Raw genomic sequence first — 26,316 nt, 5'->3', positions numbered from 1 at the left:
TTCATGCAGCATGCTCAACGATGCTCTGGCTCTATCAAAGCTTGGTCATTCACCATGTAACTCAACACACATGTACGCAGACAGACAGACACACAAACTAAATTTTGTACACTCCCATGCACACAAAACAAACCAGATTTTTTTAGTTTTGTATAAAACTGTTCTCAGTCACAAAGTACATCTGTACATAATATACAGTCATTTGCATATAAACATAAAATTCTCTGAGTAAACATTTCAGTTATCTTGTAGCTGTTTGTCTCTTGATGGTACAACTTGCCTTGATGATGGTCTGGTGGTACTCAGTAGCATATGATGAAAATAAGTTGAAATCAGTACCTGTGAAATATAGAAATACTATAAGTGTACTTGGTATGACAGTGGCTTATTCAGCCTCCCCAATTAATCACTATAACATAAATAATTTATTAAGCAAACATTCAAATTACTTTTTCAAACACTGATTTAAATATATGTACAATCAAACTGTAGATTTACAGCTCTACACTTGTAGAGTTAGACAAAAGTACACCAACTCAGACACATACCAAATGAACTGTTATCACTCCACAGATTGTATTCTCCCTTGTTGCGTTCACCATCAATTGGATGAGTAGCACCAGCAGTATTTCTACTGGTCACTGGGGCTGAATACCTCATACCAGTACGATAATCTACAGTACAATTAGGTTAAATAATACACGTGTGACCGGCTCTGTGATAAACAGTCCTATAGGTCTCTTAAAGCTGTCTGTCTATCTGTCCATTGATGTCACCCACTTTCGCATGCTGAAATGATTCTGTCAACATTCACGTGGACTTTCAATGCAGTTTATAACAGTAACCAATCAATCATTGTCCACAACACATTGGATGCAAGGGTGTAGTGAAAAACACATTGAAATTCTTAGTGCCAACCGCATGGAGAACCGTAAGCAAACAACCTAGCTATTCAAATTATTCATGTCTTCTTTTACAGACAACTTGTTAGAGGTGCTTTCTAATCAATTCCTTTCATCCTTTCTTTTGTTTGGTAACCCTTTGGTCACAACTTTTTTACACTGCTCGGTATGGTAAGTCCTGCACCATAGAGCAAGTATCAGACTAGTGTACCTGTCAATACTTGATATAGTTGATAAGATCATGTAACAATCAGGTTGCCTTGAGGGTAACTTCAAGAGTAACTTAATGTAGCAACTGTATCAATTTGTGCTTAAGCTGTACCACATGTGTAGTTAAACAGTTGTTGTTTGAAACCCACACCTCTTGCTCACATGTCAGACAGACAAACATAATGCTAAAGGAGATCGATATACCCTTTTAATAAGATTTATAAAAGCTATTAGTTGGTCAAAAGGTAACTCCCCACCCCTCCAAGTGCTAGGACTGTACCTTTGTGCCTGCATCAAGTTGCACTCAAAAACTGTACATCATACAATACATTTACTACAAAAGAGCATTATACAGTGTGTCCTGTGTACACTTGTGTGTATTATAACGTACATAGTGTACACATCACAAGCTCACACTATACCTAGAAATGGTTCAGGATTGGATGGGAACACAGTGGGCTGTGGTTGATGATGATGTGAAGCAGTCACTGGTTCCCTCATCATTGCTCTACCACCAACACAACCTACACTACTACTGTTAACAGAACCACCTCTACTGTCACTACTATTGATCAAATCAGGCCATCCACTCTGCATGGTGGTAGTGACATAGCTGAGGGAGGGAATATCAAATGGAGATGCAATGACATGTCTGGAGCTGGTTACTGCAGGGCGGTGTGTCAGTGGGAGGGTAGGCCGTGACTGGGCATGTGGCATCATCGGCAGTGAAGGTGGAGGTTGAACTTGTTGAGTAGGATATGATGAGGTGTAGTGTGTGTTGTTGTGAGGAAGTGGGTACTGTGCACCAGCTATAGAACAGACAAGTCATTAATAAACCATCATACATGTAGTACATATATCTTACTACTATTACACAGTACTATATGATACAGTCTATTACAACATAATTTTTATTTTCGTGCAAAAAATTTCCGTGTAACAATATATTTATATGATTTACATAAATGACTGCTCTATTAGAGTAATTCGATCTTGTGTAAAAATTTTGTGTGAGAAATCTATGTACAAGTTTTGCATATGAAAATAACAGGGGAAAAAGTAAATTACAGTAGTATACAAGCATAAGGAAAAATTAGTAATTTTATACCATAGGGAATAAATGTTCACTAGTATATCTGCAGGTGTAGGCGACCTCCTCCCTTGTTTCCCTACTTTTTTCTATGATCCCTAATCGAACTTAAAATTTGTTTGTTAACTTTTTTTGCAACATCACTATGACTGGTGAATCGCCCATACCACATCACAAGGAAGGATGGTGCCAGAGATAAAGTTTACATCTGAACACACACCCCAGTTATCAATTACTGTCTCGAAAATGAAGTGGCCACTACGCTTTGCTTTCAGCCCATTATACAGCTCTACTAATGAAGAACAGTAGGAGAAACACATTGGCAAGCAAGCCAATCACCACAAAAAATACGGACGATTCGCATGCCCCAACTATCAATTACTGACGCAAAAGTGAAGTGGTCATTATGTTTCGCTTTCACCAGGAACTTATGAGCCGCCGAAGGCGGCGAAGGAGCATGAAACTTACGCTGCCTGCTGGGTGCTATCGAAATCCAAATTCATTAGCAATTAGTTTCCATATAAGGAAAGAATAATCTCATTAGTAGACACCGTGTGCTAATAGTGAACGACACTTGTAGCAATTTATTCAAAAAACGTGACGTATTTGGATTGTGCTGGAACCGAGTTTCATGCTCCTTCGCCAGCTCATAAGGTCCTGCCTTCACCGATTTTCAGTCCATTACACATTACAAACAAAGAATAGTATTAGAAGCTTCTCTGCAATCAATCCAGTCAGCATGGAAAATACGGACGATTCCCATTTACAGCATCACACTACTGCAAATTGACACCTTGGGCTGTCAGCAAAAAGAGATGGGTCACAAAGGACAAAGGTGAGTCCACGATGTGTGCACGATGTGTGCACTGTATGTACTGCGGTACGCAAGGCACATCTTGGGACTTGGAACAGTGAAAAGTCAAGCACATAGCTTTAGCTGTTATCGAGTTACACTTGCCTGAAGGCATCAGGCAGGTAGTTAATCAGTAGAAAATACCATTAAATAAAAAATCTCAAAATTTTGTAACAATCTATTTGAAGCATTTGGGGTCATCCTGAAGGCACTTTTGGGCTAACCAATACTGCCAGGATGATATTATGAAGCTGGTTTTTGGGTGATATTTTCGGCCATAAAACCCAAACCTCTATGATCCCTAACATTACATAACATGTACTTACAGTCAATACTGATGTTAATCCCAGGTAGGAGAGCACGTAACTGGTTCTCCATTGTGTGATTATTAGACTGAAATGGAAAATCAAAGAAAACAATGTACATTTAATAAGAATGCAAGCTCCCTGTAGAGCCTATACATACACAAACCTATCCTTATAAAGCAATGTGATGTGTTGTGCAACCAAAAATAGCATGCGGGTATGTAACTGACAAGTGTACACACAGGAACCAAAAAATTAAGATTTTCATGCTCTTTAAATCTCATTGCAACATCAAGTACCTTGCAAGCATTTAGAAACAAACCAGCATTGACCCTTGAAGCTGTATAAAAAGTTTGAGGAACGTACGTCTACACAAAACATGTCTTATATGGCCAAGTAGCTTGGCCTCCTTAAGCAGATATCAAAAGAAACCTTATTCATTGAGATATTAGAAGAAAGCCAATAACCTGGCCACTGTAACAACAGGGGATTACTTGGTTATAAAGCAATGAACAGCGACTGGTTTTATTACAACAGCATATTTCATGCTTTGTAATCGTAGCCAGGATCACATGAGCTGCATGTATGACCTTACTCACTACTGAATGTCAAAGCGGCTAATAGTTATTTGAAGTGAATCGGATCAACTGGCAATGAGTTACTAATCATATATAAAAGATTTGTGTGCTTATAAACTTCCATTCCCTGTTTTGGTCCTCATACTTTTGGTGTAGGGTAAGTTCCTAGGTATCATTTTAAGGCTTATTACATCATGAGTAAAATACTTACAGCACTTTGTAGTGGCCGATATGCAATTCAAAGGGTTAATAAGAGATGTGATATCAAATGTGGTGGTCAAGAAATTACTACATTGATATTGTCACTTTAACATCATGACCACCACCTTTGATATCACACTTTGGCACACACAATAATACACTCCTAGCTAGCCACACAATACTTACAGCTGTCGGAGGATGACTGCGAGGGGAGTGTTGTTGCTGATGGATGGGTATGCCATGATATTGTAACTGATGAAGTTGATCATTGGTGATGGGACCATAGTTGACATATGCTGCAGCCGCTTGTCTCTGTGGATCTACAAATGTGCTGGACAATGGTTGACTATGTCCTGGAACATTAAACATTTCATGAATGCTGTGTGCTTATTTATGTACATGTGTGTATATGTGTGTATAGTGAGTAATGTTTGTGTGTGCCAGGTGTTAACTAGGGAAGCAGCCCACCCAGATGTAATACCAATGGGTACCTGGTGTAAACTGGGGAAGCAAATGCCAACTGTCCTTGTCTTGCTTAGAGGTTGTTGTGGAACTTCCAAAGTTCCGCGACTTCTCTCCATGACACCTGGATGGATGGTCCTCCTGCAGGTGATTAGTTCTGCCCCAGGAGGATTCGCCTGCACTAGACTCAAGTGCCTGAGTAGTGCACAGGAATCCCAGTGGTGGTTCACTGGGTGACAATAGCTGTGTTTTGCAGGGCTGCCGGAGGCTTTGCTTTGTGCGTGCTGACTCCAAGCACACGAGTACAGCACAGGTGTCTCAGTGTTGGTTCACTGGGTGACAATAGCTGTGTTTTGCAGGGCTGCCGGAGGCTTTGCTTTGTGCGTGCTGACTCCAAGCACATGAGTACAGCACAGGTGTCTCAGTGTTGGTTCACTGGGTAGGCGTGCCAGTTAGCTTTTGTGTGTGTGCACACGCGTGCATGTGTGTGCGTGAGGGAGGAGAGAGCGCAATGTTGTCTTCAGGTCAACTGGGTCTGACCCAAATTGTGCATTGGATAAACATGTGTTGAATATTTATATACATAGCCAAATATACAACCACACAAAAATCAATAAATAGAATTTTCAACTAGAGTAGGGACCATAGCACATCAATAAAAAGTACTGAAAAAAGCTGGAGTAGTGCACGATATTAATCACAGTTAAACAATAAGAAGTGTTATATCCCTACTGTGCTCCAAGGTACTCGGAAATGCACAGTAGGGGTATAACACTTCTTATTGTTTTACTATGATTTAACTACTCCAGCTTGTTTCAGTACTTTTAATCAATGTGCTATGGTCCCTACTCCAGTTGAAAGTTCCAATTTATTTTGTGTACTTGTTTGTTAGCTATAATTATTATGACTAGTGAATCCACACATACCGCATCTGAAATGGTGCTATGCGCCCTACCCCAGCTATATCAATTATCGTCTGAAAAGTGAAGTATCTGTTGTCAGCTATGTTCAACCCATTGTTACACAGCATTTCAAATCAAGAACTGTTCAAAAAGTCCCCTCTGCAATTCATGCATACCAAAAGAAAGAAATGGTGCAGCGTACCCCAGTTATATCAATTATCGTCTGAAAAGTGAAGTATCCATTATTCGCTTCATTGTTGGTTATGTTCAACCCGTTATACAGCAGTACGAATCAAGAACTGTTTGAAAAACACCTCTGCAATTAAAATAGCCACTATGAAAAATACGGACGGTTTCCGTTACGAAGGGAAGCCAACACATGGTATCACCAAATCAACACTTTTCACTGTCAGCAAAGATGAATGGGACACAAAGCAGGACACTGGTAAGTCCATGAAGAATGCATTGTACATACTGTGGTATGCCAAAAGGCACCTCTCAGGCCAAAGTGATGCCGAACAATAAAAATAATAAAAAATCAAGCCCGTATCCTTAGACGTTGTCGAGTTACGCTTGTCTGAAGGCATCAGTCAGTTACTTAGTCAGTAGAAAATTCCATTAAATAATTTTCTTTTCAGATTCCATAGCAACTTGTTGAAAAAGCATTTTGGGAATTAGTTTTGCCTAACCAATACTGCCTCATCGCCGTCAGGGAAAATCGAGGCTGGTTTTCGGTAGGGCTGAGCGATTATGAAATTTTGCTACCTTCACGATTATAAAATGCAACTTATCACGATTATGATAACAATCATGATGTCATATCTTTACATGCATCAAACTATCGCATATGCACAACTTCGTATAAATTACAAAACAAGGTGAAATTGTGTACAACTGATCAGACCAGCTATAGTTCAATACAAACAGTATACTGAATAATAGTGTCCTTAGAAATTCAACGGTTTGTAACAGGTAAGCTTTTCAGTAGTAAGATTTATTCACACAATGAACAGTCTCAGAAGTGTAGGCTTGTTTTCCAGATCAAGCGCTTACACAATAGTATGTGTCACCATTTGAATTTGTTTACTTGTGATGTCACATCACGATGTTCATATAACACATATCAACATCACAATGTTCAGAAACAATCATGATTAATCCCATAATCAATATAATCTCCCAGCCCTAGTTTTCGGGTGATGTCATTTTGTGGGCCACGTCTACTCCTTTGTGGTCCCTACTATACAGTACTACCATATTGTATGATACTCTTACAGCCTTGTATGCCAATAACTTGTAGCCCTACAAACAGAAAGATCAATTTGTAAAGCAAATATTGGGAAATAAATTACAGGTACTTAAGAACGCAATGATATTTGCACCATGTTCGCCGTGAATAGGGAAATTCATTGCTGGGTAAGTTTATCCTTGCATCACCTTTTTTCACTACATGTACCAGGTTGAAATCAATGAAAAAAGATTATACAAGTACCTGAAATGCTACTGTTCTAATGAAACTGTTTCAAATCTAGATTACTAACCGGGTTGGTGATGTCAATTTGGTTTTAACCCTGGTGTCAGTGTGGCTGAGAGTGCATCTGTCCGGGTATGCTTTAGTGTGGTCATGTGTGCACAAATGTGTGCAAAAATAGTACAGACACAGTGTCATCCAGTGATGTACTCAAACATATCAACATATCTCACAGCCTATTACTCACTTTTTTCAGTCTTCATGGTATCAACCACAGGAGGAGGAGGAGGCTGACTATAAACAGAAGTGACTGGTTGTGATGTTAACATGTCCTCAAATCCTTTTGATGATATACTCCATGGATCAAACCCTATTGTAATTACACTGTGAACAGTGAAATTAATGATACAAATACTGACCTAACTCATCATCATCATTTCGTGTACTGAGGTCAGGCCAGTTCAGTCCATAACTGTGTACATAAAATATAGTAATACAACGTAGATATAATTCAGTGTGTAGTGTACGATAGTGTACAATAATATACGGTATACACACAAATTGCAATAACACTTTACAATGTGGAGATGGTGCACAAACACTTACCTAGTATTGTACTGATTTCTGGTTAATTGTGATAGAACTACAAATTAAAGACAACAATATGAAATGGAGCATACTTGCCTTCAACAATGATTTCTTACTTGAGCAACATTAACATACAAATAAGTCACTTGCATACAAGGACACTATCACATAGTCACATGCAATGCACGCATGCACACACGCATATGCATGCACGTACACACACGCACACACAAACAATTGCAACTTACCATTTACAGCATTAGTGTGTGATGGTTGTTTAGTCAGTCCAGGTGGGGGTGCCTTCACACCTCCGGTAGGTGGTACCTTACGCTCCACAACATTCTCAGTCTTCACTATAGCAGCTACTTGTCCTTCATGAGTGACCACACTCTCAGCAGGTAAAACAACATTATCTTTCTTCTTCTTCTTATGAACATCACCACCAGCTGTGCTCACTTTACCAGTGTTCTCTTTAACTAGCTTAGGAACATTATCATGTTTAACAGGAGATGCTCCACCACTTGTATGTCCACTGCTTTGCTTCGATTTGTCCGCAACATTTGAAGTGTTTTTCTTGTCTTTAGACTTTTTAGTTGTCTTATTACTACCAGACTTTGGCTGCTGTCCCTTGTGGGACTGTGATGGTACACTCTCCTTGCCCAAACTTTGAGATTGCTGGTGATTTCTGCTGCTATTAGAGTCACCACTACTTTGCCGTTCTAACATAACATCCCCAGTACTAGCAATAGCAACGTTACTATTAGTAGATGATGGTTCTTCATTCACAATTTGGTACATGGCAGAGTAATTGTGTTGGCCAGTGTTAGTGAGGTCATAGCCTCCACTGTTAGTCAAAGAAGCAACAATAATATTGTCGTGTATAGTCAGTGATGACAGGTCTTCTACACTCCTTATTTCACTACTGTTCTTCACTGTAGTGTTACTATCATTGGTATTAACATCAGTTGTATGTGGTGCTTGAGTGATGATGGGTTTTGGGACATCTGGTAACTTGCTACTTTGTGAGGCCCTGATAGGTTGTGTACATGTACATAAGCAAGCAATATAATTACGTAGGTATACATAGTAGCATTTAAGAAAACAGTATCCTCTACATGCTGTAGTTAAAAATGGAAAGACTCTTTATGAAACAAAATATCTTTGCGGAAGAGTACTAATCTTGGTGGATGTAACATCAGAATTTAGGAAAAGCAGTACCAATACTACATTTTAAAAAGCAAAATGTATGATTTGCTTACCTACTGGTCTGCATGATCACCCTCAAGCGGTCAAAATGCTATATTGTGCAACCTCCATTTCATGTTACCAGAACATCTGAACTTGGGGTGAATGTACATGTACAGTCTCTGAGCAAAAAAAAGCTGTTTTCATGGCAAGGTTTGGACTAAAATCTAGTTATTTTTAAAGCTTATTACATAACGTGTAAAATTGCTAAATATAGGAAGATGGTTTGAAAGATAGAGTATTTTGCTTACAGTCAGACGTCAAAACCTAAATATGTTTTGAAGCTAAAACGTTAAAAAATGAAGCAAGGATTCACGCCTGAAACAATAGCCATTATGATGCAACACAGTAAGTACCAACTAAATGGGATAAATGGAAAGATAGTGCAGGTAGTATAAGTCCACAACAAAAATGTATTTCAGCTTTGATCTGCCTGTCACACAACTTTACATATGGGAAACAGTTCACAAAGTATATCTCCATCCATAACTCAATATAAAGTGAATATAATGTAATGGATACACGTACACCAACATACTGACAAGCATTACCAGTGGGCTGTAGCAGGTAAGGCTGATTCTGACTGGAAGTGAACTGGTTCAGGAATACTATCATACTAAACAATGACCTATCATTAATGTACACATCTGACCATACAAACTAACCTCTTTAGACTTTTGAGCAACCAGAGGCCTACAAAACACACATGTGAATTAAAGAAAGTGTGTACAGTACATTACATAGACACTACAATGTTTTACAACTAACTCATGCAGTGATACACATCACCACAAGCTGACCTTTTAACGTACTGTGGTTGTTTATCCTGTTCTTTACTGACTGCTGTAGTGTTAGCAGCTTGAGCCAGTGTGGTGGACTCGTAGGTTTGGTGTTTCCTGTACACATGAGGGGATAAGTAAAGGTAATCTATTACAGTATGTAACACTTTCACACTTCAGATCAAAGGAGCCGCCCGGGCTACATACGAAATGTAGACCGGGCTACAACCGGGCAGTAATTATATAGATGTAGAGGCCGAAATTGATTGTGGGTATCAATTAATACTCATGTGATTAGGATGCATGACTTGGATTTCACCATGAAAACTACTCAGACGGAGAGCGTTTTGTTATCCTCGCCATCCTACAAGTTGAAAACATTGGGCTAAGGTGAGAACTAAAGCTATAGCTTATTCACTGACTGTTTCTGCACGTTTTGGAATACGGACACGCCCTCATCGCAAAGCTACCACCCTGCACAGAATAACCACTCAACAAGCAAGCTTACCTATCTAGGCCTTTAGTGAAATTTGTAATTTTTCCATAAATGATTCAATAGCACCAAGAGTTCATAATATATATATATATATTTAGGAGAGTATCCAATGCTGTATTGCCCCTTCAAAACACACTGCTTAATAATGTTACGCAATAGTCGTCATCACCAAATGTGTTAACTTGCTTCAAGAGCTATAAGGACCTTGAAGTGCTTGCAGGTCTTCGCTTTGGTATATCAACGCCTATCAACAAGTCTTTCATGGTGAAGCCATGTGTTGGAGTTTACTGAAATTATACTAAAATATTCGGATATGTTGCACAATTAATATAGCAGTGTGTTTTGAACCAGCAATAAAGGCGTTGGATACTCTCCTAAATATATATACATATATTATGAACTCTTGATAGCACTGATTAAAACATTAAACTCGCGTAACTGAAATTCTCCACGATATCTCTAGGATATATCCATTCATCATAACAAAATGTAACTATAGTGTACTAGCTGTGACCCATAATAGAAAATTTAGGTATGCATATATAATACATCCAGTGGCTGCAGTCGTATTGGCATTGACCACCCTATACAGGCTATCAGCTTGATGAGTGTTACATATTACGAGGCATTAGGACTTTGCCTGATATGTATGCCCTCTACCCTCGGGCCTGTGGCCCTTGGGGCAGTCGGGCATATACATCAGGCAAAGCCCTCATGCCCGTGTTACAACTATTACATGTACACCAGCAATAGCAGTCAAGTTGGCATAATTTTAGCAGTCAGACAAATTTACTGCAATTACATGTATTAACCAATTGTATATGTTTAACATATATAACAGACAATACAAAGTATTTAAGGTCACTCATTATATATTGTAACAAAGTTCTTTGAAATGCTTATCTCTATATAGATAAAGTTCATGAACCTATATTTCCACTGTGTAAAGAAGACCATTTCATCTTCGGTACTATGTTACACTGTTTCAGAATATTACATAACTCAACATGAAACAATAATCATCCCTTTTGGTATCCTGTGATTCTTAACACTGATGTTCCTATATATAATAATCAATACTGGATGCACAAAACTCACACTAAGCTTGAAAAAGCAGCTCTACTGCTAAAAACCTAACCACAACATGATGGTTATACAAGGGAACATTCTTTATTTCAACCTGTTCACAACTAGCATTCAAAAGTTGGCCCTGTTACGATGAACCATTGTAGAAAAACCTGCTCAACAGGAATAGGCAAGTTACATAATCAATGCGAATTTCACAACGGCATGTTCGCCACAGCATTATGTAAGAGCTTCTGTTGTACAAGTGCTTGTACTGATGGGTTGTTACAATGTATTCTCTACAAGTGAAGCATCTCAACAAGGATTAACAGCACCATCATGACTTGCCTGTACAAGGTGCATCCACATAGTTAATCTAATCATGCACACTTGTGGGTTACAGGAAAGTATAAGGTGACTACCACCTTATAATTAACCGAAGCATTTCAGGTCAGAAATGCACGTCTACAAGACATTACTTTCTCCCAAACTAGTACATGTGACTGCATGTTATACAGATACCTACCCAAGTTGCATGTCCTCCTTAGTAAAGCTAGCTTCCTCTTCTCCTAGCTCATGAAGGAATAAACAATCCTGTAAGAACATCATGTACATACAGGGTTAGAATTATAATGGGAGAATGGTACGTCCAGTAATATTGGAGAGGACTTGCTTCTGATACATTAGACATGTGTACACAAACACAAAAGGCTACCAAGTCTAGCACTGACACACACCATACAGTACTCACCGACTTGGGACACGTCAAACCAGCCAAGAAGTGTGAACAATACTTTGTTGTTCCTAATGATGCCCTACACAGGAAGAATAAATAATATAACTATTTGTAATTGCAAAACTTTAACTGTAAAAAACAATTACGAACATCACAAAAATATCAGTTGCATGATTTACCAGAACAAAGCCAATAAAATAACTTTTTCATAAATTTGGGAGACCTTGGTGTTCAAGTAACATATTAACTAGAGCTCGGCGGTATTGAAATTTGAATACACGGTATTAGTAACAGGAAAATATCGCGGTATATCGGTATATAGTTAGCTTGTTATTGTAACTATTGCATCATTTCTTGGGCCTAGTATCATCCCAAAATCCAAAACTATATAGTTCAGTACAAGTAAGCATGTGTTGTAATGTGACGACCTCAAGTTTTGTTTAGGGAATGTCTACTAAACCATCAACAAATTGGATAATTAAACACCAAAGGCTGGGTTAAAAGCAATCCTATACCAGTATTCATCGATATACCGGTATTTCGATATATCAGTTATCAAACGCTGTCACGGTATGATAATCGGTTACAATAATTTATCACGATAAACGGTATTACCGATATATCGCAGAGCACTAATATTAACCTGAAATTATTCCCATCTATTCAGCTATGTTGGTGCCGACTTCTGACCAAATTTCAAGTCAATAACTCTTTTCAATCTGAAGTTATGAATTGTCAAAGTTGACAAATTGGATGTGTGTGGAAGACCTCTTTTTGCAAATCCAGTCACATAGATTAAAAGTGTGTTTACTGGGCTACTTGGAAAAGGTTAAATGAACACTGTAACTATAGTGGCTTACTTGTTATGAAGCAATCAACAGTGACGAGTTGCGTCTCTGTCAAAATTCTTGCCAAGTGTTTAATTTCGATTGTGGGTTCACTAATATGAGTCATATATGTATGGCCTGATAGAAAATTTCACAACAAATTGAATGGAAGTTGTTGCAAGGTAATAGGAGCAACTACCATCGAGTTATCGACCATTTTATAAAGGTATTTAAAGGGTTTGAGTGTTTCTTTACTGAAAAGTTATTTTCACGGCTAGTTTTGGCCTCACTATTTAGCTTTAGGGCAAAACTCTAGGCATTTTAATCCTTGTTACATCACCAGTAGAATGACGTAAATTGCATAGCCATAGGATGGACGCTTCGAAAGGTACAATGCTTTGTACAAAGTATACTTATTTATTAAGCTTAAATCCAGTTTTCTGGTTTAAGGGTTAAAGTCTAGTAGATTGAGGTGACACGTACCACACAGACACATCTACAAAAACTTCAAGGTGGCACTAGCCATTTCCCTACCATTCAAAAGTCCTTCAATCACTATATGTGACTGGATCTGTGAAAACTGTTCCTATTGCCCAAGACAGGAAGTTTGATTTTTTCACACAAACACAAAGCTTAATGAATGTACTAATCAAATTTCACTGTCACAGTTGACCAGACTAAAGTGGTCTGCTTTTGCTGACTGCTTTTTAAAAGCACAGTGGCGAGCCATACGAGAGGTCTGGAGTTTTGGTGGAGCCCTGGCCAACCAGGAGATGGCTGTGTGTGGCTGTACAGCTCTGTGGTGTTGGACAATGACTGTGCTATAAATTTCCTTTCGTTTTAGCCAGTTCTGAGCCCTAAATGGCCCATGACTTGGCCTAATTCATCCCAACACATTTCTTTTTAATTTTTGAACACCATCTTGCCCACCTTCCAGGGTCCCTGCCTCCCACCCTTCTGGAGCTTGCCTGATACAGACAACCTCGGTTTAAAAACTATCCAAAATGGCGGGAAACTTGGCCATTGGCTACTTCATCAGTGGATGATCTGGAAGGTAAGAAATTGTTGTGAAACGTGTGAAAATTTAGTATGCATAGCTACCACCACTGGCCGGCTACAACACTCTGAATATTTAAAACCGACATTTCTCGATACTTTTAAATGGGCGATAAGACCGGTTTTCCCAGAGACAGTCACATTTATGCCATACATAACTTGCAGACAGAGAGTCCTTTGAACGTATAGTATCACTGTCTATGCTCAATGCAACACATTTACAACACTTTGGATGAGATCACAATGATAATCAAAAGTGAGGATTAACATAACAACATTCACTCACTTAAGACATCTCCCATCAATGTAAGCATTATTGACAGCTTGTATTGCTTTACTGGCATCTTCACTGCGGTAGAATGTTATGTATGCCCCCAGGCTGTTTCCCTACACAAAACAACAACATTCTATAGGGACTGTCAAACACAATCACACTTCAGATCAAAGGAGCTGCCTGGGCTACATTTTGTATGTAGCCCAGCTAGCCGGGCTACATACGAAATGTAGCCAGGCTACTACTGGGCACTGATTATATAGACATTGAGGCCAAAATTGATTATACTCACGTGATTAGAATTTATAACTAGGATTTCACTATGAAAACCACTCAGACGGAGGGCGTTTTGTTATCCCCACCATCCTACGAGTTGAAAAACATTGGGCTAAGGTCAAAACTAGCGCTACAGCTTATTCATCAATTGTTTCCACACATCTTCAAGTATGGACACACACCCATCACGAAGCTACCACTTTGTATGGAGTAACCACTCTACAAGCAAGCTTACCTATCTAAGCCTTTAGTGAACTCCATACCTTTTCTGTAAATGATTCAATAGCACTGATTAAAACATCACACTCACGTAACTGAAATTCTCCACGATATCTCTAGGATATGTCCATGTGTCATAATCGAACGTAACCAGAATGTTCTAGCTGCTGACCCATAATCGATAATTTTTAGGTATGCATATATAATACATCCACTGGCTACATTTGTATTGGCTTGGGTGATTGATCTCCCTATACAGGCTATCAGGCTGATGAGTGTTACATATTAGCTGTAACACGGGGCATTTGGGCTTTGCCTGATATGCATACCCTCGGGCAGTCGGGCATATATCAGGCAAAGCCCTCATTCCCATGTTAAAACTATTACATACACACATATAACATCTTTACCATATACATGTATGTACATAGCCTAACCTGAGAACAGGTATATACAGTACTGTTATTAATCACCACCCTGTAGATCCTGCCAAACTTGCCAAAGTATTCTGGTTTCTTCAGTACCTGCAGAGGAGTACAATCAACAGCATTAGCCAAGGTGTCAGTTTTGTTAAATAGAATGTAAGTGCAATGACAAAAATGTAGAATTATCCATGAAAAATTATTGTGAAATAGCTCTAGTGCATATAATAAATAGGTAAATCAAAATATCCACTAACTGTAACAGAACAGAAGCATAATGTGTTGTAATTGTTTTAAAAATAATTATTCGCTCACGTGAACAAAACCGTAATGGCCGTCGACATGAGGTGCTAACGGAATCCCTTCGCATCGCCAAAGGGGGTGAAATTAGTTGTGCTAATCGTCGTGGAGTTTGTGCTAGAACTAGTTTTGTTACATCTGGCGCCCAACGTGGGGCACGAAGTCACCTGTAAACTTTGAATTCCTTGGTGCCGGGTTAGAACAGGCACCCCAACAGTGGATCGGCGGCCGAATGGGAGACGAAGAAAAGCAAGTCAAATATGAACGATGCAAAGCGATCCGGGCAGCTAATAGGAGCTTCGTGATTAAGTTACTAGAGGAGACAAACACTATCTCATCCACCGCTACTGTTTCTAATGATCAGTACACTAGACTAGACGTGATCTATCGCCAGTTGGAAGCCAAGTCGTTGTCGTTAGCTGAATTGGACAAAGAAGCCTTATCGTTATGTGACATAAAGGACATATCAATGGAAGTGGAAGAATCTGAGTCGGTCGTCGCCCGAATTATGGAGTGCAAGGGAAAGATAGAATCAATGAAGCTTCGTCGCTCACCCGTTGTAACTTCTACCGTATCCGGAGCTCCTTCTGTTGTGGGCGCCGAGGCCCGCCTTCCAAAGTTGGTCCTTCCCACGTTCAAAGGGGATGTCACAAAATGGACATCATTCTGGGACTCATTCAAGTCTGCAATTCACGATAACAATCAGTTAACAAAAATTGACAAGTTTAATTATCTGGTTAGCTTGCTAGATGGTGCAGCTGCCCGTGCCATCAAGGGCTTAACACTTTCTGATGGCAACTATGATGCAGCAGTTGAATTACTGAAACAGCGTTTTGGACGTCCTCAACATATTATCTGTGCACACATGGAAGAGCTTGTGAAGATACCCTGCAGTGCTAATGATCGTCCCCAGGCTCTGAGGTATATCTATGACCAGATAACAGTACACATAAGAGGGTTGGCTACTTTGGGGATTGGCTCCACCCAGTACGGCAGTTTGCTTATACCAATAATAATGTCCAAGTTACCTGGAGAAATACGATTGAGAGTGGCGAGAGAAACCAAGGATGATGTGTGGAGTTTAGATGATCTAATGCAAGTCATTCAAGCTGAGGTCGAGGCAAGAGAAGCTAGCGAGGGAGTGAGAATGAATGCAGTTAAACCACCCATGCCACCTTCCAATAGATCTTCATCAGGAAACCACAACCCCACTGCCAATGCACTCTCTGCCAGCCAAATGAAGGTCAAGTGTGCATACTGTAATGAGGATCATTTTTCGGCTTCATGTGACAAGGTTCAGAACATTCAAGACCGCAAGAAACTGTTACTGAGTGCCAACCGATGTTTTAATTGTCTGAGGCCAGATCACAAGGCGCGAGATTGCACTTCTACCAAGAGTTGTAGGCACTGTCACAGGAAACATCACCAATCTATCTGTGACCGACTCAATCCCTCACCAAAGGAGCCAGGTAACCAAGCAGTACAATCAGTGGAGACCTCTTCCAGCACCGCCAATGTTGGTATGAAGAATCCTCAAACTGTCCTTTTACAAACTGCTAGAGTGGTGGCATCTGGGGAGAGTGAGCAGCCTCAAGCTCTGGTCCGTGTACTTTTTGATAGTGGCAGTCAACTGTCCTACGTTTCTGAGAAACTTCAACATCAACTGAAGCTAAAGCCCATAAGGATTGAAAAATTACATCTCAACACATTTGGAAGTTCTGGGTACAAGTCTCAATCATGTGGTGTAGTGAAGTTGTCTTTAAGGAAGCCAGGCCTTGAGGATGTTGTCACCATCTCTGCTCTAAGTTTCCCAGTCATATGCTCTCCCTTACCTTCTGTTGTTAATCCTGTGAGTTACGCACATCTTGAAGATTTGGTTTTGGCTGACAGTGGTACAGATGACCATGGTACTATTGACGTACTGGTGGGTTCCAATTACTATTGGACCATTGTTACCGGTGACTTGCGAAGGGGTGAAAGAGGGCCTGTGGCTGTCAGCAGCAAATTTGGGTGGCTTCTTTCCGGACCGGTTCCCCCTCTTGGCTCAAGTCCCTTGTCGCATACACATGTTAGTATAGCTGCAGGCCTTGACAATTCTGTGTTCAAGGACAGAGATTCTGAACTGCTATCAGCAGTGAAGAAATTTTGGGACACTGAGTCTATCGGCGTCATTGAGAATTCTACTGTAAATGAGAATGAAGAGTTGTTTCTTTCCTCAATAAGTTTTGATGGCACTCGTTATGAGGTGGGGCTGCCATGGAGGGATGGTCATCCAGACGTACCCAACCACTTGACCATGTGTCAAACACAATTAAAGTTGCTGCAGAGGCGACTTTGCTCTCAGCCTGAATTAGTGCAAGAGTACAGTAGAATAATTGAAGAGCAGATCAATCTCGGTATTGTTGAAACCGTCAAGGAACCATTGACTTCGACTGATAAGTCTAGTTCAACCATTCATTATCTTCCTCATCATGGAGTGGTGCGTACGAGCAGCCAAACTACAAAGCTCCGTATCATTTATGATGGCTCAGCTCGAGCTGCAGGTGATGACTGTTCATTAAACGACTGTTTGCAGAAAGGCCCAAACTACATACCCAAATTGTTTGAAGTGCTCATCCGTTTTCGATTTCATCGTGTGGCTGTTGCTGCTGATATTGAGAAGGCTTTCCTCATGGTAGGCATAAGAGAGCCAGATCGCGACCTTCTCCGTTTCCTTTGGTTAAAGAACCCAACTAACCCTCAGTCCGAGATAGTTCATCTCCGTTTTGCAAGACTAGTATTTGGCCTTCGACCATCACCCGCAATTTTGGGAGCCGTCATCTGTCATCATTTGCAGAAATACAAAGACAGTGTTCCAGAGTTAGTGAGTAAATTACAGGATTCGTTGTATGTAGATGATTTGGTGTCAGGTACAAACACAGTCACTGAAGCAATTGAATTTTATTGTGATGCCAGGAAGGTTATGTCAGAAGCAGGAATGAACCTGCGTAAGTGGAAATCAAACTCACAAGAGTTACTTCATCATGTTAAGGGATCTGAAGTGAGTGAACGTCTCCAGATAAGTTCAGGAACTGTGTCTGAAGAAGATGAATCATTTGCTAAGGCCACTACTGGTTACATAGCAGAGGCAAATGATGACCTTGTTAAACTCCTTGGCGTAGCCTGGAATGCTGGTACTGATGATTTGACCTTTAACTTCACTGAGCTGATAAGGTATGCTGAATCACTTACATTTACTAAACGTTACTCTTTTGAAATTCACAGCAAAGTTGTTTGACCCTTTAGGGTTCCTGAGTCCGTATATTATACAGTTGAAGATACTGTTTCAGAAGCTATGTGATGACCACAAATGTTGGGATGATCCCCTTCATGGTGAACTGCTAGAGAAATACAAGAGCATAGTTTCTGAATTGCACTTTCTGTCAAGGGTCAAAGTGCCAAGGTACTATTTTGAAGTAAGTTACGATGATGTGGACACAATCCAGCTTCATGGATTCTGTGATGCCTCTAGTCATGCATACGCAGCAGTGGTTTATCTTCGTTCAACTTATGGGAGTGGCCATGTGCAAGTTAGGATGGTTGCATCCAAAAGCCGTGTTGCACCATCTAAGCCACAAACCATTCCTCGACTTGAGTTGCTTAGAGCTCTAATACTCTCGAGGCTTTCTGCCACAGTTGTTAGTTCTCTGCCGACTAACCCCACACCCTTCTACTGGACTGATTCGACTACCGTGTTGCACTGGATCTGTAACCACAGACAATGGAAACAGTATGTAAGCAATCGTGTTAATGAGATTAAAACCCGCTCCACTGCGGGGAGCTGGAGGCATTGTCCTGGTGCATGTAATCCTGCTGATCTTCCGTCGAGGGGTGTTAATGGAGAGAGTCTATTGTCCAGTGAATTGTGGTGGTGTGGACCTCAGTTTTTGCAGTTGCCAGAGGAAAGGTGGCCAGAGTCAACTGTTCCCCCCACCAGTTGCACTGTCGAGTCAGAATTAATCAAGAGTCCTTCTTTAAACACTCACTCCCTGGTTGCTAATCTGAGCCGCTCTTCAAAAAACCTGGAAGATATATTTGATTGCCGCAGATTTGGATCCTTTGTCAAGCTTCTTAGAGTCACAGTATACGTATTGAGATTTGCGAAGATTTTATGTCCTCCTAAAACATCGAACTGTGTCCCAACAGCTAGTGAATTGAACAAAGCTGAACGATATTGGATCCAGTCAATTCAAGGAAAAATGTTTGCCTCGGAAATCAGTCACTTGAAACACCCGTCACCTCCCAAACCCATCAGAGCCGATCAGTTCAATTTGTTTTTAAGTGAAGAATCTGTGCTTAAGTGTAAAGGGCGAATTGGGAATGCAAATGTTCCAGAGAGTTCTAAGACTCCAGTGTTGTTGCCAACGCGGCATCCTTTTGTTGACTTACTGATACTCCATGTCCACGTGCAAGTAAAGCACAGTGGAATCGCTGACACACTGTCCACCCTGCGAGAAAGTTACTGGATCTTGAAAGGAAGGCAAGCTGTGAAACGAGTGTTAAACTCATGTGTTGTTTGTAGCAGATTCGAGGGAATTCCATATGCGTCAGTCAAGTCTCCAGACCTGCCAAGTCTTAGAGTATCAGAAGATGCTCCATTCACAAATACTGGAATAGATTTTGCGGGGCCTCTCTACACCTTTGAAACCTCAACTGGTGGCGACTCCAACAAGGCTTATGTGTGTCTGTTCACCTGCGCTTCTACAAGGGCTGTGCATTTGGAACTGGCACAAGATCTGTCTGTTAACACTTTCCTTCGATTGTTTAGACGTTTTGCCAGCCGTAGAGGGCTTCCGTCAACACTCATAACTGATAATGCTAAAACCTTCAAGGCTTCATCTCAGATCATAGCACGGATTTCTCGAGCATCAGAAGTAGTACAGTTTCTAAGTAATCATCGGATCACCTGGACCTTTATAACTGAGCGGGCTCCCTGGTGGGGTGGATTTTGGGAGCGACTGATCCGCTCAGTGAAACGCTGCCTTAAAAAATCTATTGGTCGAGCCAACTTGTCTTTCGATGAGCTCCACACAGTTATCGTGGAAATAGAATCAATTTTGAATGCAAGACCCATCACATACCTTTATGATGACCAGGAGGGAATTAGCACAGCACTGTCTCCCTCTCACCTAGTTTATGGTAGAAAGATCACAACAATGCCGAATTCTGAAACCTTTGAAGTTATCAGTACGCATCAATCTCTCAGAAGAAGAGCTAAACACCACAAGCATTTATTGTCTCAATTTACTATGAAGTGGAGAAAGGATTATTTGTTGAGTCTGAGAGAACACCATCGTCAGGGAACCAGTAGTAAAGGAAGTTTATCAATTAAATTGGGAGATGTAGTGCTAGTTAAAGGTGATCTATCCAACCGAGCATTTTGGCGACTGGGAGTGGTAGAGGAGTTATTACCAGGAAGAGATGACAATGTCCGAGCAGCTGTAGTCAAAGTCGCTGACAAGTCTGGTGGAAAAAGAGCAGTTTTATTGAGACGTTCCATAAAGCACCTATACCCCCTTGAAGTGAAAGCTCAGTCTCCCCCGTCGGAGAGAGCAAGACAAGTCGCTTTGAATCCTCCAACTGTTCCGGCTGCTGAATTGTCTGAAGAACATCAGTCTACCCAAGGGAATGATGGAACACTCAGTCAGCGTCCTCGTCGTCAGGCAGCAATAGCTGGGGAGAAGTTGCGTAGAGGTCAGAAGTGAGCTGAAACTGAACCCATTTCAATTGTTATGTTAGGCTATAATTTCATTTTCTTTCCTTTAGTTGTACTAGTTATGGTTTTTCATTTGCTTTTCATCTTGTAACAGGTTAGGTCACTATGTATGCTTGATTTTCACCCGCAAATCAATCACGGGGAGTGTAACAGAACAGAAGCATAATGTGTTGTAATTGTTTTAAAAATAATTATTCGCTCACGTGAACAAAACCGTAATGGCCGTCGACATGAGGTGCTAACGGAATCCCTTAGCATCGCCAAAGGGGGTGAAATTAGTTGTGCTAATCGTCGTGGAGTTTGTGCTAGAACTAGTTTTGTTACACTAACTGGTGGTTATATATGGAGCATTGCACATTACAAAATTTACTCCCCACAAAATGAGCACATCAAAATTTTCATCTTGCATTAATAGACACAATCCAAAACTACGTAATTGTCATAGCAACAGCTTCCCGCCATTTTGAATGGGGCCAGTATCAATTATTACGATTGCGCTACATTGAAATCTGATGATGAATAAAGCTCGAACTAGGGGGTATTGTCGAACAATTGGCCGTGGAAGTAATCAAGGTTGTAAATTGGTTAGGGGCAGGTGGTTATTAGGGTTGAACAAGGCGCAAAGCATCGACAGCCCAAATTGCCTTGTTGGCCCACACAGGAAGCACTGCAAAACAAATAGATAGTATTTTAGTTCCATTACTGCGGTAAATTATTAGTGATAGCAACTGTAGTAGCGGCTGACCATCCAGGCGCTCCCTGTACAGGTAAACAAGGGAATTAGTGTCGTCCGCCTTGTTCATCACCTGATAATCACCTGCTTTTAGCCAGAACAAAGAATTTACAGCATTGAAAGCTTTCATGGACTACTGTTTGACAATACCACTTTGTGCGAGCTTTCTTCATCGTTGAATTTCAATGCAGTGCAGTCAGTGATATTGAAATTGGCCCCATTCAAAATGGCGTCCGAAAAGTGGGCGTGGTTTTGGATAGAGTCTATTAACACTAACTCACACAATGGCACACTGATATACCAGGTTTCAAAGTTAGGTCATCATGACCTCACCCATTGAGACCACATTGAGGTCACCTAACCACTGGATACACAGATAGACAACTTGATAAATTCTACCATCACCTGACCCAAAAAAAAAACAGGTCTGGGAAAGCTATGTACAGAGCACTGGAATGTTTACTGGATGGCGTTGCACATTACATAATTATGTGTGTACATCATAATATATAACGCTTCCACACTTCTGATTAAAGGAGCTGCCTGGGCTACATTTCGTATGTAGCCCAGCTACCTAGCTCAGACATACAAAATGTAGACTGGGCTACATCTGGGCAGCGATTGTATAGACGCAGGAGCTCACTGAATCCTATGGACAAGGGAGCATGTAACTCCGTACACTACCAATACTACGGGCGAAATTCATACAGTGTTACTATGTACATAATTGGTTACATCATTCTTACGCGCAACAGGGATACACTGAATGGGCTGCTACTCCATTGTTTTATGTAAAGCTGCTTCGATAGGAAGATGGTCGAGTCTAAGGTAGAGCTAGGAATAGTCAAGTGAGCAATTTCGCATGATTTCACATGATTAGTGACTGTAGAAAGACTGTCCTGCTAAGCCTGTGCTACTATTCCTCCATCGTGACAATGAACTTCGTTTCCATAGCTTCACTTCGTCGCAGCAGAAGTGTGACATACTAGAGCATGTGCCTCCGCATAATATCCTAATTGGGAAATTTTAAAAAGTTATTTATTATAGTACACGGCAACCATGTTTGAATTTTGCTCTTCAGAAAGTTACATGCTCCCTTGTCCATAGGATTCGATGCGCTCCTGACAGACGTTAAGGCCAAAATCGATTGTGGGGATCGATTAATACATGATTATAATGCACGACCTGGATTTCACCAGGAAAACTACTCAGACAGAAAGCATTTCTATCCTACAAGTTGACAAAACGTTGGGCTAAGGTGAGAACTAGTGCTATAGCTTATTATTATATGTGACTGGCCCTGCGAAAATAGGGCATGTGGGCACTTGATTTTTGCCTACTTTTTCAAACTTTCATCACTCATAACTTTTTGTACCATAATGCTATGGCAATACAATTTCAGCTCTTAGTAAGCATTTAATTGGCTTTAGGATGCAAGTTACAGAATGCAAATATTCCGTTCCAGTACTGAGATATGACCTGTAAAGTGACGGGGTGTAGTTTGTGCCCACATGCGCAGGCCCGGTCACATATTCACCAATCGTTTCCAAATACGGACCACGCCTCCATCACGAAATTACCACTCTGCATGTAGTGACCACTCTACAAGCAAGCTTACCTATCTAGGTCTTTAGTAGACTCCATAATTATCCCATAAACGATTCAATAGCATTGATTTAAACATTAAATTTGCATAACCAAAATTCTCTGTGATATCTCTAGGATTTGTCTGTTCGTCGTAACCAAACATAACCAGAATGTACTATTGCTGAACCATAATTGAAATTTTTATACTTGCATTATATAATATATCCGGTGGCTGCACTCATACTGGCTTGGGTGTTTGATCTCCCTGTGTAGGCTATCAGCCTGATACGATGGGAAGTGTTACATAATTATTAGAGCTCTGTAACATGAAGCATTCGGGCTTGCCTGAAATGTATGCCCTCTGTCCTTAGGCCTGGGCAGTTGGGCATATATTTCAGGCAAAGCCCTCATGGCCGTGTTACAAATATTACTTAACCTGATCCGCTTACAGCTAGGGTTGGGAGGTATTTAGGTATTAGTAGTTAAAAAGGTATTTTCAGGTACCGTTGTGGCTTTCTAAAAATACCGAATACCAAATTTAATGTATTAATTAAATTTTTGGTGGTTTAGTGGTGGCTACACATAAAGTCAAGCCCCATACAACCATGTGTTTAAGACAAACACAATAATTTACCTTTTGAGATATTCAAAACCTTACTTTGTGGTACAATTGTCATTTCATTTGTTCCTTTAAAAGATAACTTTCACTACTAGCACAATGTGGGTATAAGTGTAAATCATAGCTTACCCAGGTGTTTAAAAAAGTGTACAATATACAAGGTATTTAGTGATACCGAGGTATTTTTCCTAATACCGTACCATTCTTCAAAAAAGCAATACCGCCCATCCCTACTTATAGCAGCTACTTGATGGTGCTACTAGGATGAACCCAACAGAAATGACAGGTTTTTTTACACCAGGTTTTATCACAATTTATTACTGGAAGTAACAATTAAGCCATTAGCCATGAATACTTAGAAATATACACAACTTGAAATGCAGCAATCTGATTGGAACTGCCAACATTAAAGAATTGTTAAACCTTTTGTACAACGTTTCAGCATACCCTCATTTTAGGGTTGACGAGGTGTGCAAACAAACATATTCTGATACTTGTTAACACATTCAGTACAAACTACATAGTTTCACAGTTCATGAATAACTGAATTGTGGGGGATTAGTGTCAAATGTACTGAAAACAAGACTACTTAGTGTAATAAGCAATGTATGTGCACGACCAAAAATACGCGACTGATACATTAGAAGCAGTGGTTGTGTTAAGCAGTTCTATTTTGCATGAAAATGTAAGTGGCTTTTCAAAATAAGTGAAAGGAAACATGTGAACGATGGTCGTGCAACTTGGGAACTTGGGTTTAGCCAAATACAAACAGCTAGGATACCCATCTTTGTAAGGGTTGTGTTAGCACAATAAAACATACGTACATACAGAGTAAGCACTCCTTACAGACAACATTTACAAGTCAGAGATAGTACAGTACATATAGACCAGCTTGAATAAAAGTTATTTACCATCTCACCAGTGTCATATAGCACGCTAGTAACTTGATAACACCCACACATGTAATCATGTCATAACATAAATACAATATGAATAACCAGACAGACTGGATGGAGCCAAGTTAATGGCTATTAAGACCAGTACATTCAACTAGCACAACCCTGTAAAACCTTACAACAAAGTGAACATACACACTTACAGTGACACACACGTGCGTGCACATGTGTGTCACTGTAAGTGTGTATGTTCAAATTGTTTCACACACACAACGCAACGCACGTACGCACACACACACACACCTCAGGGTCAGCCAGTCTGGGCGATAATCCTATTACAAACACCAGATTCTTCTGCACCACTCTGACATTGGTAAGACTCTTCCTGCTCTCAATCACTTTGTGTTTCTTCTCCATACTTCGTTGTCTCTTAACTTCCTTCATCTTCTGTAACCTGATGTGGGGTAGGATACAAACCATAACATACATACTATTATGACATGCTCACACAGTCACACACACAGTCACACACACACAGTCACACACACACAGTCACACACACACACACACAGACACACAGACACACAGACACACACACACACACACACACACACACACAGACACAGACACAGACACACACACACAGTCACACACACACACCAATATCACGATGTTCAGAGACAATCACGATTAATCCCACAATCACTATAATTTTGTAGCCCTAATCACAATACCATCAATTATTTTGCAGATATATTAACTGAAATGTTAATGAATTACTGTTTTAAGGTTACGGGATAGTGAGCGACTGTCAAACAAAAATTTTAATTAAGGCGGGCTTGGTGTTGTTGTATTTTGTATCAGCTGGTAACAGGCTTAAATTGTTGGGAGAATAATAGCGTGCTGACTGGACAGTTACAAGGTACAAGAAAACTCACGTAACAGTACAAGATAACATAGATACAACACACTTAGCAACTGGTACACCTGTAAGCACATGGGTAGTTTTGCTGACTAATGGCGATATTTTCCTGAACCAAAAATCAGGACTGTCAAACTAGTTGTTAACATTTTGTATAAACAGACTACTAGTCTGGCTTCTTGTCTAGGTCCTGACGGAGCCATTTGTTAGAAATAATGTTTCTAGTGCTTGTGATATCAATTTAAAAATTAATTTTGTGACTACAGTGTCTTGCTTTAGGCCATATTGTAGTCATATTTCAGCAACTATACACATTATTCACAAATCCTCTTGTCAGTCCTTCACAAGTGATGTTCTTCAAACCTTAGAATTGTTAGTAAGTTCTCATGGTTCTTCATTGGTCTGATTTTTGGTTCACAGTTTTCACTATTTGGCATGGGGACAACTCATGTTTCCATAACAACATTTGAATTCCATGTCGATTTATGAGAAGTTAAGAATGTATAAATATTTGATAACAATGTATTAAGAAAAATCAAACCCCTAA

The 26,316-nt window shown here is 40.2% G+C and overlaps 1 protein-coding gene across 3 annotated transcripts in view; it reads right to left on the bottom strand.

Moving 5' to 3' along the window:
* Positions 1 to 26,316, bottom strand: part of LOC136254018 (uncharacterized) — a 28,429-nt gene that overhangs the window by 731 nt on the left and 1,382 nt on the right. Inside the window, exons 5-21 of one of the 3 annotated variants that reach the window (XM_066046656.1) lie at positions 25,151 to 25,301; positions 14,973 to 15,059; positions 14,053 to 14,153; positions 11,899 to 11,962; positions 11,674 to 11,741; positions 9,608 to 9,703; positions 9,473 to 9,500; positions 9,359 to 9,423; positions 7,811 to 8,592; positions 7,581 to 7,617; positions 7,394 to 7,446; positions 7,222 to 7,344; positions 4,326 to 4,492; positions 3,382 to 3,448; positions 1,535 to 1,921; positions 549 to 674; positions 281 to 339 (exon numbers count right to left, since the gene is read on the bottom strand). In XM_066046656.1, coding sequence (XP_065902728.1) covers positions 281 to 339; positions 549 to 674; positions 1,535 to 1,921; positions 3,382 to 3,448; positions 4,326 to 4,492; positions 7,222 to 7,344; positions 7,394 to 7,446; positions 7,581 to 7,617; positions 7,811 to 8,592; positions 9,359 to 9,423; positions 9,473 to 9,500; positions 9,608 to 9,703; positions 11,674 to 11,741; positions 11,899 to 11,962; positions 14,053 to 14,153; positions 14,973 to 15,059; positions 25,151 to 25,301 — 2,461 coding nt within the window. The remainder of the gene's footprint in view (positions 1 to 280; positions 340 to 548; positions 675 to 1,534; positions 1,922 to 3,381; positions 3,449 to 4,325; positions 4,493 to 7,221; positions 7,345 to 7,393; positions 7,447 to 7,580; positions 7,618 to 7,810; positions 8,593 to 9,358; positions 9,424 to 9,472; positions 9,501 to 9,607; positions 9,704 to 11,673; positions 11,742 to 11,898; positions 11,963 to 14,052; positions 14,154 to 14,972; positions 15,060 to 25,150; positions 25,302 to 26,316) is intronic. The other 2 variants (XM_066046657.1, XM_066046658.1) reach the window with 2 other exon arrangements.

This window comes from Dysidea avara, chromosome 4, assembly GCF_963678975.1.
Source record: "Dysidea avara chromosome 4, odDysAvar1.4, whole genome shotgun sequence".
Classification (NCBI taxonomy): Eukaryota; Metazoa; Porifera; class Demospongiae; order Dictyoceratida; family Dysideidae; genus Dysidea; species Dysidea avara.
Note: the sequence above shows the minus strand (reverse complement) of the source record. Positions and strands in the feature narration are given on the sequence as shown.